Below are 14,480 nucleotides of genomic sequence, written 5' to 3' on the forward strand. Positions count from 1 at the left end.
AGTCAGAGGAGAAAGAGTAATGGCACATACTTAAGAGATGACCAAATATCCTGCTATTCTGCCTTCCTGCTTAAAAATGGAAAAAAACTATGGAGACTTTGGACAGGCTATAAAAGTTGCAAGTTGGACTAGAAATAATCAACCAAAAAGCTACCACTTCCTGGATCACTGATTTTATTGTTTTTCTGCCTAGATCCTTGGTGACGAGTTGGACAGCTGCAATATAAAGCTGTTGGAGTTAGATGCATCAGTCCAGGACTTTGCAGAGCAGAACGTACCCCTGGCCAAGCAGCTGGCTAACAGGATAGGGAAACTCACTGCACTGCACCAGCAGACCATACGGCAGGCTGAGTACAGAGCAGCCAAGCTCAGTCAGGTATGATTCTAAATCCTTTCTGCTGTTTCCTCGCAGAGCCAGAGGAAGCGTGCAAACATCTCATTTATTTTCCTGGAGTTATGCCAGACAGGGCATTCCTTGGCACATCTGCCTATTATTAGTCAGGGCTTGCATCACATTCCGAAGAGACAAAGGTCAAATCAGAGAGTAAAATAATTCTCAGATTTAACAGCCTCTTGCATGAATTACCTGCTGTTTGGTTCCTTTGGTGCCCTAAAAGATTGTAGATCTCACAAACAGTAGCATGCTGGAAATAGTACTTCATTGTGCTTCTCAGGTTCTCTGTTTTGTCACTGTTACCTATATTTGCAGCATTAAAAGCAAAATTAAAAAAAAATATTTTGCTTTAGTCTCAATCCATAGAGAGTGAATATAACTTGTACATTCAATAGAAAAGCCTATATACAATGGTCCCAGTAATGCATAATATTTATGCAATATTTTGGAGTTCATGAAGATGGATCTCCTGTGGTTCCAAGTCTCTGAAATTCATTCTCTTTTTTTTCCTCAATTGTTCTTATCTCCAAAGACCTCTAAGTAAAAGCAAACAAATGGATTTTCTATGGTTCTGTCATCAGTGTCCTGATAAATTATGAGTTCTCCTTTCTGCATGCATTTTTCTGTAAGAAAAAATCAAAATATCATTTTCTCTGAAGAATTGTTTTTAAGAAGGGTTAAAAATTATTATCAAAGTAAGAATTCAGACCAAGGTACTTGGTAAAGAGATTTAACATTAGGATATTTTTGTTCAGCATCAAAAAATCTGCATAGAAAAAATTATAGGTATTGGAAACTGCTTGCAAACACAGTTCAGCCACCTCAGATTTGATCCATCCTTTACAAGGAGAAAATTCATGAACATCAATGAAATTATTCCTGCTGAAAAGAAAATTGGAGCTTATGAGTACTTTGCTAAATAGAAATTGGATTCATCAGAAAGCAGAACTTTTGTCCTGTATTTTGAAATTGTGCAACATTTCATTTTTTTGGAAATATGGCAGACTGAATGGACAAAGCAGGGTGTAAAAAAAAAAAGGTGATTTGGAGGATGTAATGGAAAGAGACATATCAAAATAAGAAATTGAGCCACAAACTGAAAGAGGAGGTATTTTGGAGCTTACATGTGAGGCTGAAATATGCACAGGGAGTGAACCCTCTAGGGATATATTTGAGTATCAATGAACTCTCACAATGTGACCTACATTCTTATAGTGCCTTTTTTCCCCTAAAACACATACTCTTACTACTGAAAACATACCTATTTTAACTCCATAAATACATAAGAGAATTACTTATATAATACAGGAAGGAAAAGTTGTTAAAATGATCCCCAGGTTAAAACAATGAAGGAAATAAAATTAGTTTTTTTCATCCTCCCAGAATTGTACAAAATTACATCTTAGGCTTAAGCGAATTTTTCTTTCATCCAGGCTGCTTCACACTTGGAAGAATACAATGAGATGCTGGAGTTCATATTGAAATGGATTGAGAAAGCAAATATCTTAGTGCATGGTAGTATAACATGGAACTCTTCCTCTCAGCTTCGTGATCAGTTTAAAGCCTACCAGGTGATTATGTGAGCTATGACATTTAAAAGGCACTGTATATATGAAGTTATTTTCAAAGTAATGGAGTTCTACTTCCTCCTAAAGGCCTAGATTTCTTTGGTTGTTCTCCCGACCCTTAAAAATGATTCATTGGTTTTGGACAATTTTTTTGAAAACTGAAATAAAGATACGTTGTAGAATAAAAACATGTGGTTCAAATTTGATCTCCATGTTATTCAAGTAGTTTGGTTTCTTAGAGGCTTTTGGCTGAATAGTGTGTCTATTTTTGGAAATAGTGTGATTCCATCACACCTTATTGCAGCTCATACTGAAAAGCTTTAGTTAATCAAAGAAAATTTTCAGTTTGGGCTTCATTTCTTTCTCCATTTTGCTAAACTGCAATAGCCTTTGTTCTTTTCTAATGAGTTTTATATCAAATATTCTCAAACTGATACCTAATGGAAGGGGTTTTCCCAATCTCTTCCTGAACATTTCACATAAGAGTAATTTGCTGTGCCTGTAATTGTGCAATTTGTTCTGTGTTTGTCTGCGTGTGGAATGTGTGTGTGAGACCAGTGAAATGTTTTGATGAGGTTCAAGCTTGCCTGGTGTTACATGACTGTGTGAAAGAAATCAAGGCATCATAAAGCGTATCACTAATACCAATGTTATATATATATTACTTAATTGTCAGCTACATTCTTGTATATAAGTGCAGGGTACTATGTCACTCTTTGTATTCTGAATAAGAGCTTCCAGGCAATTTATTCTGAGGAAAGCTGGAGACAGAATTTCTGCTATGGCTTTTTCCCTGCTTCAAAATCTGATGATACAGGCTTAACCAATGCCATCCCACACAATGCCTTGGCAGTGATTTTTTTTAGGCAGCATTAGCAACTCCTGCCCTGCTATAACACTGCACCCAAGTACTTTCTGCTACTTTCTATTAGGTATATGAGGCTTCCATGACAAATCTTCTCCATAGGTTGCGTATATTATATTTTTACAGACAAGTGTGTGTAGCAAAACACTAAAATTAATGTGTTGGTAAGTACAGCTGCTGAAGCTTCATTACTTAATCCTTTGTTTCCCAGTCTCTATAAGCTGAAGCACTTCAGCAGACCTTCAGAACTAAGGATATTGCCCAAGCCTTGCAGGAAATCAGTGGAACTTAATCATAGGTTCATGAATGTGTACAGATTGAAGAGTTTGCAGAAAATATACTTAGAAAAATATGTGTCGTTGAGTCTCAAACCTGACATTCAATTTGTCTGTATCTCCATCTAGAGCATTCTTGATGAGTCTGGAGAGATTCATGGTGATCTTGAGGCCATGAGCGAGAGGATTGATTACCTGGCAAGTGTCTACTGTACTGAAGGGATGTCACAGCAAGTGCTGGAACTGGGGCGGCGGACTGAGGAACTGCAGCAAGTTATCAAAGTGCAGCTACCAAACCTCCAAGATGCTGCCAAGGTAAAGGAAAGCAGTTTTTCTAATGCTAGCTGGCATCTAGGGTGATATATGCATCATACTACTGTACTGAGATTATTAGCAGTGAAGATAATCTGTGGTCTGTACTGGGCATGACTTTGTTGCCTAAAGGCAGCTGTTCAAGATGCTGCCTTCAGGTGCTGACTCAGATGGGCACAAGATTTCTGCAGGTCCTGTTCGAAGTGCCCTTTCTGGATGAATATATTCGGGGTAATGGTGTGCCTCAAATAGCACTAAGCACCCATGTTTAGATACTTGAGAAGTGTATTTGTTGACACTTAGGTTCTGCTATTTCCTTTATTCTTCTCTTAAATGATATCTAATTGCTGTTATTTATTAATTTAGATTAGTACTGGACTAAATGAGAATTCCATAGTGTAAGGCCTACAAAGGAGTGCAATGAAAAGAATGAACATGCTTTTTCAGTTTTATAAAGTATATGCTGCATTTGAGATTGCAGTACTTAAAAAAATAACTCTGCCTTTGCAATCCCTTTTTCTAGACTGTCATATGACTGGTATTTTTAGCTAATATTTTAGACATTTAAAATTAACTGTCAAAACTATGAATTGTTTTTTGCACTGTATGTAAGGGGGATGTACCTGCAAAATCCAGACAGATATATTTATAGTGATTTCTGTTTTTCCTCTTATTCATCCCTGAATCAAATGTGTTACAGGATATGAAGAAATTTGAAGTTGAGCTGAGAGTCCTACAGGCTGCTTTGGAGCAAGCCCAAGCCACGCTGACGTCTCCAGAGCTTGGGCATTTGAGCTTGAAAGAGCAACTTTCCCACAGACAGGTAAAAAACCAGGACCTCAAAGTTAACATTTGAGTAATGTGATCTTACATAAAGGATAATGAGTATTGATGAGACTGATTTTTGTGTTTCTTAAGTGTGTCACTGTTTCAGAGTATAGCCCCAAATTACTGTCAAGAAAATAAGGGATGAAGCGAGAAGAATCATTCCCTCAGAGGGAATTGTTGAAGTATAATTCTTTATGAGCCCCTTCTTAGACTGATGCAGTTCTGAGAAGTGTGCATCTAATCCATTTAATCCATATTTGTTATAAAGCCCAATTCTTACTAAGTGCTTATGGTCAAGAGTTTCTTAAAGTATTTCAAAAAGAAGTCAAGATTGTTATCATTATTTTACAGATAGAGATGCAATGATTTAGTTTGTTGCCAGCTTCTCCAATAGTAATCTGGAGCACTAGGAGACAATTCAGGTTTCCTTAAGCCCAGTAACATTTTTGTATGCTTAGTTGAATTGACCTTCATAAGATATTGTGGCTTCCCTATTGATCTGCTATGGAGATTTGTCAGTTTGTTAGTTTTGTTCCCAGTTTCTTAGAAGAAATAAGGCAAGTTTTAGCTTTCTGAGTTTCTCAAGACATGTTTCTTTCTGCAAACTAATATGGAGATTTAACTGTCTCAGTCTGCCAGTGAAAACTGGATGTCAGCAGGTTCACTGTAGGATAAAAATCTGCAGAAAAACATATGGAAGAAAGGTAAATTTGCACAGCTTTTCCCTTTCATTAAAATATGCAGTCTTTATTCTGGGCACTTGCAAACAGATTTCAGAATGTGGCCTTGAAGAGTGTAAGTGAAACACATCACCCACCATAAGAATAAAGAAGCATGGAGGTTACACTGGGTTTATGTGTGTTCTTTGTCCTGGCTCTAGCAGATTTCACAACTTTCTTTTGTACAGAACGGGGCTGTAACCCCTGCCCACCTGTTTCACCAGACCAGGGAGGGGATATTGGAAAGGGCCTGGCTGGCACATAGCCCCCAGGTTGCCTCTGGGTGCTGATTGAGCAATAAAGACGCCCTCTGCCAGCAGTATGGGGTCTGACAGAGTGAGGCCCCACCTGTGCTGCCTGAGGAATAGGTCATTATTTTGAAACTCTGGTTAGATTATCTACCATATGTCATGAAACTGCAAAAATAAAAACCAAACCACAATCCTGTCATCAGTATGCGCCTCAGACCCACTTAGCTATCATTCTGATGTGATACAGGGGGAGATAACCAAATTCTCTATCCCTGTTTGCCTCATTGTCAAGCTGATTTATATCTATTGAATCTAAAATCTTTTTCTAACGTGCTAAGGCTCTTTTTATCAATTTTGCCTTTTCCTTTTCTGCATTGTTTTTTTTTTCATATCTGTACATACATTAAACTCCTCAGTGTAGATAAAACTAATGGTGATCAAATCTATTTCCAATCATTGCACTTAGACCCTTCTCATACATATGAACAGACAGCCTGAATGGACATCTTGTATGGAATAGGCACTATTCACAAAGGCATACAGCTTGTGAATATTCAAAGAAAAATGTTTCTGTGTAATTCTGTTCCTTTCGGTTTGATTGCCTTTTGAATTTTAAGCAACATTTTCAGCCATGGCTTGTAATTTCTAAGGAAAGTTGTGAATACAATGGGATTCATGTGCAGTTTTGAAAATGTGCTTCTGTGTCACAGCAAGAAATTCCACTCAGATTTTAACACTGAGATACATGTATATATAAACTACTCTTGTGCTGCTTCGATTTGTGGAGTTGGTAAATCTATTTTCTCAAATCTGTTAATAGAATATTTTTTTTTTACTTGGACACTTAGAAATAGGTACTACTATGCTTTTTAATTTATTGTCCTTATATCTAGTATATGGGCTTTTTGCTTATATAATCATTATTCTCATTTGACAATGAGCAACTCCAGAGAAAGTGTTTCTAATTATATGCAATTTAGAAAATAGATAATAATTTTTTTCTTTTGTTTCTCGAATGTACCATCATTTTTCTTTGGCTGCATGAAATGCTCTGGGAGTTCTGAAAAAATTGGTTTATTGTGGCAATAATTCTGATAATAGTAATTCTGTGGCAATAATTATTTTTATTGTTTCTAGCATCTGCTGTCTGAGATGGAGTCCCTGAAGCCAAAGGTTCAGGCAGTCCAGGAGTGCCAGAGTGCCCTGAGGATCCCAGAGGAGGTGGTCACCAGCCTGCCCCTGTGCCACAGCGCGCTGCGGCTGCAGGAGGAGGCCAGCCGCCTGCAGCACACGGCCATCCAGCAGTGCAACATCATGCAGGCAAGTGCAGCTCCATCCCACCAGGCACTCAGGGGAACTTCAACAGCAGCATACAAATTGTGATGAAAGCATAGAATTTCATATCCCTGGGCACTCCTCTGTTCTGTAGCACCATTAGGAGCTTCCCCAATAGTCTCAGTTATTCTTGACTTTAATATTCATGACCATGTTAATTGTTGATTTACTCATCAGACTCTCACCTAAGTTGTCTCCTTGATATTGCTGTGATTTTTATAATGCTGTTAGGATTAACTAGACAAACAGCTAATATACAATTGTATGCAGGTTAATTTTGTAAGATATATAATCAATTAATAAAATTTATATAACAGTATAACATCAGCTTATTCTGCAGATTACTTAAAAACTATTGAATTAATTAACTTTGCTATAAAAAAATTATTTTATTCTCTTTTTTTATAGTTTATATATTTTTTTCTGATTTTGGAGTCATCCGACGTCTATTAAATTTGTATTTTTAAATTTTTCTAGAGTATGAGTAAATAACATTTTGTTTGATTGTTTCGATTTATAATTAAGTATGTAAAAGGTATTTCCAAAGAAGTGAATAAGCTTTTTTCCTCTACTTGTTTCCTCTACTGGCAGGAATATACATAGCATATTCCATAGGCTAGGGTGCAACTACAAAGTTTCAAGTTGGATAACCAGAAGAGACTTGATGATTTAGGATAAGTAATGATGCCTAAATACAAGAAAGGCTACAATGTTACACTGAAAATTTAAAAAATTGGTTAGACAAACTGCTTATGCATCTATGATAGAAAGAGCTGATACTACATTGGTAGGATAATTATCTTAGTCAATCTTCATAATCCTTTCCCAGTTGTATTTTCTGTAATATCTAAGCTTTTCTTACAGTCACAAATGAACATGTGAAGTGAAAAAGCAGATGAAAATGCTTTATAACAAAACTGTGAGACTAAGCAAGGCTATCTTCTCGTGGCTGTGTTTGGTTCAGGTACTTGTTGGAATCAGAAGTTACAGCACCTTACATCAGAAATCTAAAATATCATGTTATGTGGACTGTGGGTTTGGGAAATATTTAAATAAATGAAACCATCCAAATCATTGCTATTCACAGTATTTATGAATAGATATTTTCCTGACTATACTCCTGCTTTGATCCGCAAAGATGGGAGTGCCAGATACTTCATGAGGGAGGTCTGTCATGCTTAGACTAAGTGAAAATTAATTTTCATGTAGACAATCCTTTTTCCCCTTCTCTAGGAAGCAGTGGTTCAGTATGAGCAATATGAGCAGGAAATGAAACATTTGCAGCAGATGATTGAGAGCGCCCATCGCGAGATCCAAGACAAGCCAATAGCAACCAGCAACATCCAGGAACTCCAGGTCCAGATTTCACGGAATGAGGTATGGGACCCAAAATGCATCAAAACATTGGGCTCAGAGGCAGCTCACTGACACAGACAACTCTTCATAAGCAATAGTCATAAGATAGCTGAGTTGCTTTTCAGATTTTCTAAAGGCTAGTTGAGCAGATTGGCTTAATCCCAGAGAGGGAGCTCCTGCTACTGGTACAGTGTGGACAATTCATTTATTGACATTAAAACTTGACTGAGGAGTGTCCCAGAAGTCAAAGTTCAGCAGTTGGTCAGTTAATCACAACTAGTTTGGTGATCCATATGTATGTATGTATGTATATTTTAAAGAACTTGTACATATATGCATGTATATCCTGAAGTACTTGCTCATTTTCATCCCAGTCACATTCTGTAAAGAATACCAATAGACTTGAATCAAAGGAAACCCACAATAGATTTGGAGGAAAACTGCACCATTCACTCCAAAAGTTTCTTTAAAATCTTTGTAGGGAAGATTTTTGTGCTCTGGAGTTGCAGGGCCTGCCCACAAACTCATGAATTGACAGCTCTTGAAGAAATCACAATAGGCTCTGTGCAGCCTTCTTGTTGTGCTGGCTTGAGAGCTCCTCCTGAGCCCCTTTCACCTCCACCTGTCTGTGATGAAATTCCTAGGATAGATAGAAAATGCACCACTGAGCTTTGTGTGTCACTTCTGTCCCCAGATGGCACCATTTCTTTACCTTTGAATTAAAGCCATCCGTCTTGGTAGGTAATATAGCGTAATGTTACATGTGTTGCTCATTTTCTATACAGTTGTTACAAGTGTTATTTAGTATAAATTCAAGAGCAGTTTGTATATACAAGCAGGTTAGGTTTTATTAGTATTGAATTGATAATGCTATTATTATCTAGTCAAATACTCTGGAAGAGTAATGCAGGAGAGTAAGCAGTGATTCAGGGTAATATTGATGGAGGAAGGAATAATGCTGCAGGCAGGAAGGAATTAAAAATGGGGCAGCTTGAAGTTTCATGTACATTTGAGCAAGTTTAGTAGCTAGGAGTGGTCCTAAACATCTGCAGGAAGACAGCAGCTTTATGATAATGCACATTTTGGGATCAGCCAGAACAGACAGACTTCATACATGCAAGCTTTACTGCTTGGGGGTAAGGGAATTTTTGGGATAATCATATTTTTTGAATATTTTTGGTTCATGTTTTCTTTGCTAAATACCTGTGAAAAAGTATAACATGAAGTGAATGTTCTGAACCATATCTTATTAGACTACTTTGAAAGTGAAGTCTGTTGAGATGTTTGTTAGGTGTATTATTAATTTAAAAAGATATCAGTTACCACATCCCCTGTTAAAGGCTGTATGTAAAATAACTTAAGGGAACATTTGTATTAGCTAAAATTAGAATTAAAATAAGAGGAAGGAAGAAAGTAGAAGGAAATTACATCTTGATTTTTGGGAAGTTTGTATTAGTATGCATGTATGTAAGGAGATACCATGTCTACTGACCCATGTTTCTTTAGAATTTCAGAGAAGAATGGCAAGTGGCAAGTGTCTCCATACTTAAGAATTATTTTAATGGAAAATACAATAGCTCATGGGACATTGCTTTTATCAGATGCTTTATTATTTTTAATTTTCTTTTTCAATCATATTTTTGCTTACTCTTCCTTTTTGTCAGTTGAAAGAGACATTTTAGATACTCAGTGCATTGGACATTAATACCACAAGTGTCATTGCACTTGGTAATGTGAGGGAATAAAGTATACTGAATGACAATAATTTTCTACTGGGGCTCAGATATGTCATTCACTGAGCATTTGTGAATGACTGGAATTTGCCAAAGAGCAGATAACTATTCAAGCTGCTAGCCATTAAATTTACGGCTTAATTTGATTGCAGCTTGGTTTTTGACTATTCTGCTTGGTGTTTTATAATCAAGACTTTTCTTAGTCTCCAAGGAAAGCTTTGGAGCACCAAAGAGAGGCCCTTTTGTTGCTAACATGACAGATGGTGACAAGGTGCCATTGAAACTCAAGTAGTGAAGTGTCATCGTCAGTCTTTGAGCTGTTTCAATTCCTAACTTGGTACTTCTTGCAATGAGTGTTCTGCACTGTAATTTTGAAGAATTTTCTTACTGAAAATATCATAAAACCAAAAAAATCTAATTTATCAGCCTGAAGCAGTAATCTTATTTACTTCTGAAAAGATATTGTAATAATATATTATTTATTATGCCTACTATATCTTGCAATTCCTATTGATATTTTTCCTTGAAAACTTGTGGGTTTTGAAGAAGTAAAAGCAAATATAAAAATTAAGCAGAAATATATACTTGAAAAAATAATCATCCATTTAGCAGGCAAGCTTATACAAATGTTTTCACTTCTTAGATCAAAACTCTAACTTTTTACTGAGCATCTAGGGAGATAGGAACAATAGCTTCAGCAGAAATATGAAACACTTCCACCATTTTTTATTTGAAGTATATTAATTGAAAGCTTTGAAACTGGATACTGAATGGAGCAACGGTATATGGTAGGAGAAAAGACAAGACACTTATGAATAGTCATAAGGCTATTCATTTTCATCTTTCTTGTCTAAAAATCTTAAGCTTATGATGGTGTTTGGCCGCATAAATAGACCATTTCCTAAGCATAAACCCCCCAATAGTTTAAAATATAGTCTGCTTTATGCTAGTTTCCCTGTCTCTTTTTAAAGAAAGGTTAGTCCTGTGCAGCTCAACTTCTAACTCAGTAGACTTAGACAAAACCAAAACGAGATTAAAAGACAGCTTATCCAAACAGTGACAAAAAACGATACAGTCTGCATTTAATCTTATTGTGTGACTGATTGTTGCTATCACTTTTGAGCCTGTTAGACCCTGTGAGTTATTGTTTGGACAATTCATTCTTTCTGGTGAGAGCTGAATGGGGCATTTTTTGCAGTTGCGGCCACTACACGACCTCATTTCCCTGGCATGCACTGTGCGGGGGAGCTTCATCTTCCTCAGATAAATGGAAGTAGATGGGGGGCGGGGGGAAATAGGGCAGGAACAGGGAGAGACGCTCTCCTTTGCAGCAGCGTGCAGCTCACAGAGGTGGGCTCGGTTTCAGGCAGGATGCGAACATGAGCCGTCCGTCGGTCCGTCCGTCCCTCCCTGCGCTCTGCGGCGCGGCGCGCACGGAGCCCCGGGCGGCGGCCGCTCCGCTCGGCGGTGTCGCTCCGCTCGGCGGTGTCGCAGCGCGGCCGGACGTGCCCGGCCGGGGCCCTTGGCCGGCGACATCCTGCTCGTCAGCAGGGCGGCAGCGCTGCCATGGTATTGGCTGCGCTGGGAGGAGACAGCTTCGCTCCGCCGCGGAAGCTGAAATGCTGCCGGTCCTGTGGCCCTTCCCGGCTGCATCAGCACTAGGGGGAAAAAATGTTTTCTCAGGAGCTGGCTCAGAAGATCAAAGGATACCAGGAGCAAATTGCTTCTTTGAATTCCAAGTGCAAGATGCTGACAATGAAAGCAAAACATGCCACCATGCTGCTGACAGTGACAGAAGTGGAGGGGCTGTCCGAGGGAATGGAGGAGCTGGATTCAGACCTGCTGCCAGCACACCCCACTCATCCCTCGGTGGTTATGGTAAGCAATGCCTTGGTCACTGTACTTATTATCTGAGCTGCTTCCTCTTGCATCATTACAACACCCCTGTGCGGCAAATTGCCACAGCTCACATCTACCTTTTGAAATGGCTGTAGTGAGGCAAACCAAACAAGTTGCAGCTTCCCTTTTCTGTATATTACTTTATGTAGGTTCTCAAGACTTGTTGATAAAGGCTGAAGTTATTTAACAGACAAATACGAAAATTTGTGAGCAATAATATGCAAATACTGTGCTTTTAATTTTGTAGCTGTCAGCATGCAAGAACAAATGCCAAGAAATTGATGAGTTGCAGGAATAAAATAAAGCAGAATAAATATGATTCCATTAGATGTTGCAGTGTATAGGCTTTTCACACATTAAAATGTTGATGTCATAATTGACAGTATGCTGCTGTATTCTCAGATGAGTGTACTGGAAATGAAAGCTAAGTACTGCCATAGGCTCAATGTTTGACTTTGCTTTTGTTTGTTTCTAACTGGATCTCATTACAAACATTCTGCTGATGCTACTGGGATTTTCGTCTGAGTGTCAGACTTCAGGATTTATCCCTCTATAGCACCACTGGGGAAGGAAGGGGGTTACATTTGAATACTGGGTTGTGTCTATTTTATATTTCAAGTCTGTTCCTTGTTGTTCCAACTGGACCTGGATACTGAGACAAAAAGTCCAATATTCTGTAGCTCTCCATAGTATTTCTGTATGCAGCTGAGATTGTATTAGAAGATGTTTAGGCCAACCTGAATTTGTTATTATTGAGTTGCTTGCTCTACGTTGTCTTTTAAAATCCATTAGGGTACAGGAGAGCATTTTCATACTGAAGTATGACAAGTAAATGAGACTATTTATTCAACAGATTTCTAAACTGGTAAATGTAGGAGCATGAAGCATGACTAATTAATGTTGTAATTCTGGCCATGTGTTGTTTTGATCTCAGTCTAAGTCAAGCCTCAGCTGAGGTAACTGATTTTCTTCCTGTGCTCTGGGGTTGCTTTTCCTGTGGCAGATGACTGCTGGTCGCTGTCACACGCTGCTCTCCCCTGTCACTGAGGAGTCTGGGGAGGAGGGAACCAACAGTGAGATTTCTTCTCCACCTGCCTGTCGCTCTCCCTCACCTGTGGCTAATACAGATGCTTCTGTTAACCAGGTACCTCTCTCTTGGCATTCATTCAGCTTTTATCTCAGACATACATGGTTCCATTCCACAGGTGGTTTGTTTAATCCTCTGAAATAATGTTTAGCTATTGCTCTAAGGAACTGAGGCTTAACCTCTTATCAAACTGAACCTTCAGGTTCTGGTTCAAAATGGACACAGGTGTTGAAATTGTATGAATCCAATGTTACAGGTATTCATTATTTTTAAAAATAAATTTTAAGTGACAATTGCAATGTCACCAGTGTTTTCTACTTACAACATAATTTTTATTTTCTCAGTAGTACTCAATGGAATCTTGCATCCTGAGAAAAAAAGCCTTTTTGTACTCCCCATAATGAAATATTGCATTATGTCCATATCCATCTATCTCACTGTACCGTTGCCACTGTGGCACTGAAATCACAGCCTGAAATCACATCTTCTACTTAGTATCATTCCAGTTATTAACTTTCATGTGGGTTTTTTTCATGTATTTTTCATTTCCATGGCAGCCTATTTTAAGCATCAGTGAGGCAGATCAGTGAAATAACAGATATTAGATTTCAAGTCAAAACTCTTGCACTTCTCATAGGAGTAAGTGTACAACAGTATTGATTAAAAGGTAAACATTAAGCCAGCACATTGAGCATCACGCACATAAAGTCACACATAAAATGTTATGCTTTAGAAGTTTAGAAGTTTAGCGAGCCTTAGAAGCCATCACCACCTCACTGAATTCATCATGTTCTGGATTTTGTGGCTGATTGGTTGGTTTTGCATTTGTAACTGCTTCCAAAATCGACCACTGCAGATTTGAAGGTTAGAATGTGTTGTGTTGCACTGCTGAGTAGAATTAGACGAGTTTGATCAAGATGCTTATTGATTCCTTCTGGTAGTTTCAGAAATGCATATGGTGTTATAGAAGTTACTAAATACAATACATAAGAAAAAATATTAATATAAGATAGTAAGAGTGACAAAATCATCAATGGCATACTAAAAAAATGTTGTATAATGCGTAAGAAGGATTTTTCCTAGTTTTCTATAATTTTAGATAATCAGAAAGTTCCCTCTGAAGTTGAATTACAATAGAAAGGCATCTATATATTTCAACATAGAAGTCTTATGACCCCATTAATTAATGAAGGAGTTAAAGGACCAAAAGCAGCTTGCTTCCTAATCAACAAAGCTAATGTCAGTTTACTTTTCTCTGAAAATGTAAAACAATCAAACAGCTCCAGTCACTCAGACAATAAGGACAACACAGTGAACATGCTGTTTCACCATGAGCTGACACCAAAATACAAGTTTTAGAATAAGTGATTTGCTAGGGCAAAATTGAAAAATACTATGTCTTTCATTTAGCAGAAGATTTTTGAAAAAGGTACAGTTGATGCTGTTATAACAATCTTGAAAACTTAGAGCTGAAGTTTTCTTCAGTGTGGTTAATGTTGAAATGAACTGCATGTATTAAACAACCAGCGGAAGAATGTTCCAAAATGCAGTGGTTTACTTACAAAATTCTTAGGTTCACACTCACATGAGATTAAGACTAAAGAAGGTATGAAACTGCCGGTGCTGGTCATGATGAATGCCCAGGGAGACTTCAGGAGAGAAGGTTGGTTAAAAAACAATATCCTAGACATTAGTGAACTAGGAGCTGAAATGTAAGTTATAAACATTTTGTATTTTTACAGAAAATCAGCAAGATAAATTTAGAAATATTTTGTTTTAAAAAGTAGCCAGAGTTAAGAACTAATTTCTCACAGGAAAATCACGTGCAAACTACCAGAAAAAAATGTGAGCATGAACT

At 37.8% G+C, this 14,480-nt stretch overlaps 1 protein-coding gene across 1 annotated transcript in view; it reads left to right on the forward strand.

The window, feature by feature from the left end:
* Positions 1-14,480, forward strand: part of SYNE1 (spectrin repeat containing nuclear envelope protein 1) — a 288,727-nt gene that overhangs the window by 182,816 nt on the left and 91,431 nt on the right. The window contains exons 85-92 of the mRNA XM_030946688.1: positions 194-376; positions 1,828-1,965; positions 3,232-3,417; positions 4,115-4,237; positions 6,350-6,532; positions 7,781-7,924; positions 11,320-11,514; positions 12,539-12,679. Of these exons, the coding sequence (XP_030802548.1) occupies positions 194-376; positions 1,828-1,965; positions 3,232-3,417; positions 4,115-4,237; positions 6,350-6,532; positions 7,781-7,924; positions 11,320-11,514; positions 12,539-12,679 (1,293 nt within the window). The remainder of the gene's footprint in view (positions 1-193; positions 377-1,827; positions 1,966-3,231; positions 3,418-4,114; positions 4,238-6,349; positions 6,533-7,780; positions 7,925-11,319; positions 11,515-12,538; positions 12,680-14,480) is intronic.

Source organism: Camarhynchus parvulus, chromosome 3 (genome assembly GCF_901933205.1).
Source record: "Camarhynchus parvulus chromosome 3, STF_HiC, whole genome shotgun sequence".
NCBI lineage: Eukaryota > Metazoa > Chordata > Aves > Passeriformes > Thraupidae > Camarhynchus > Camarhynchus parvulus.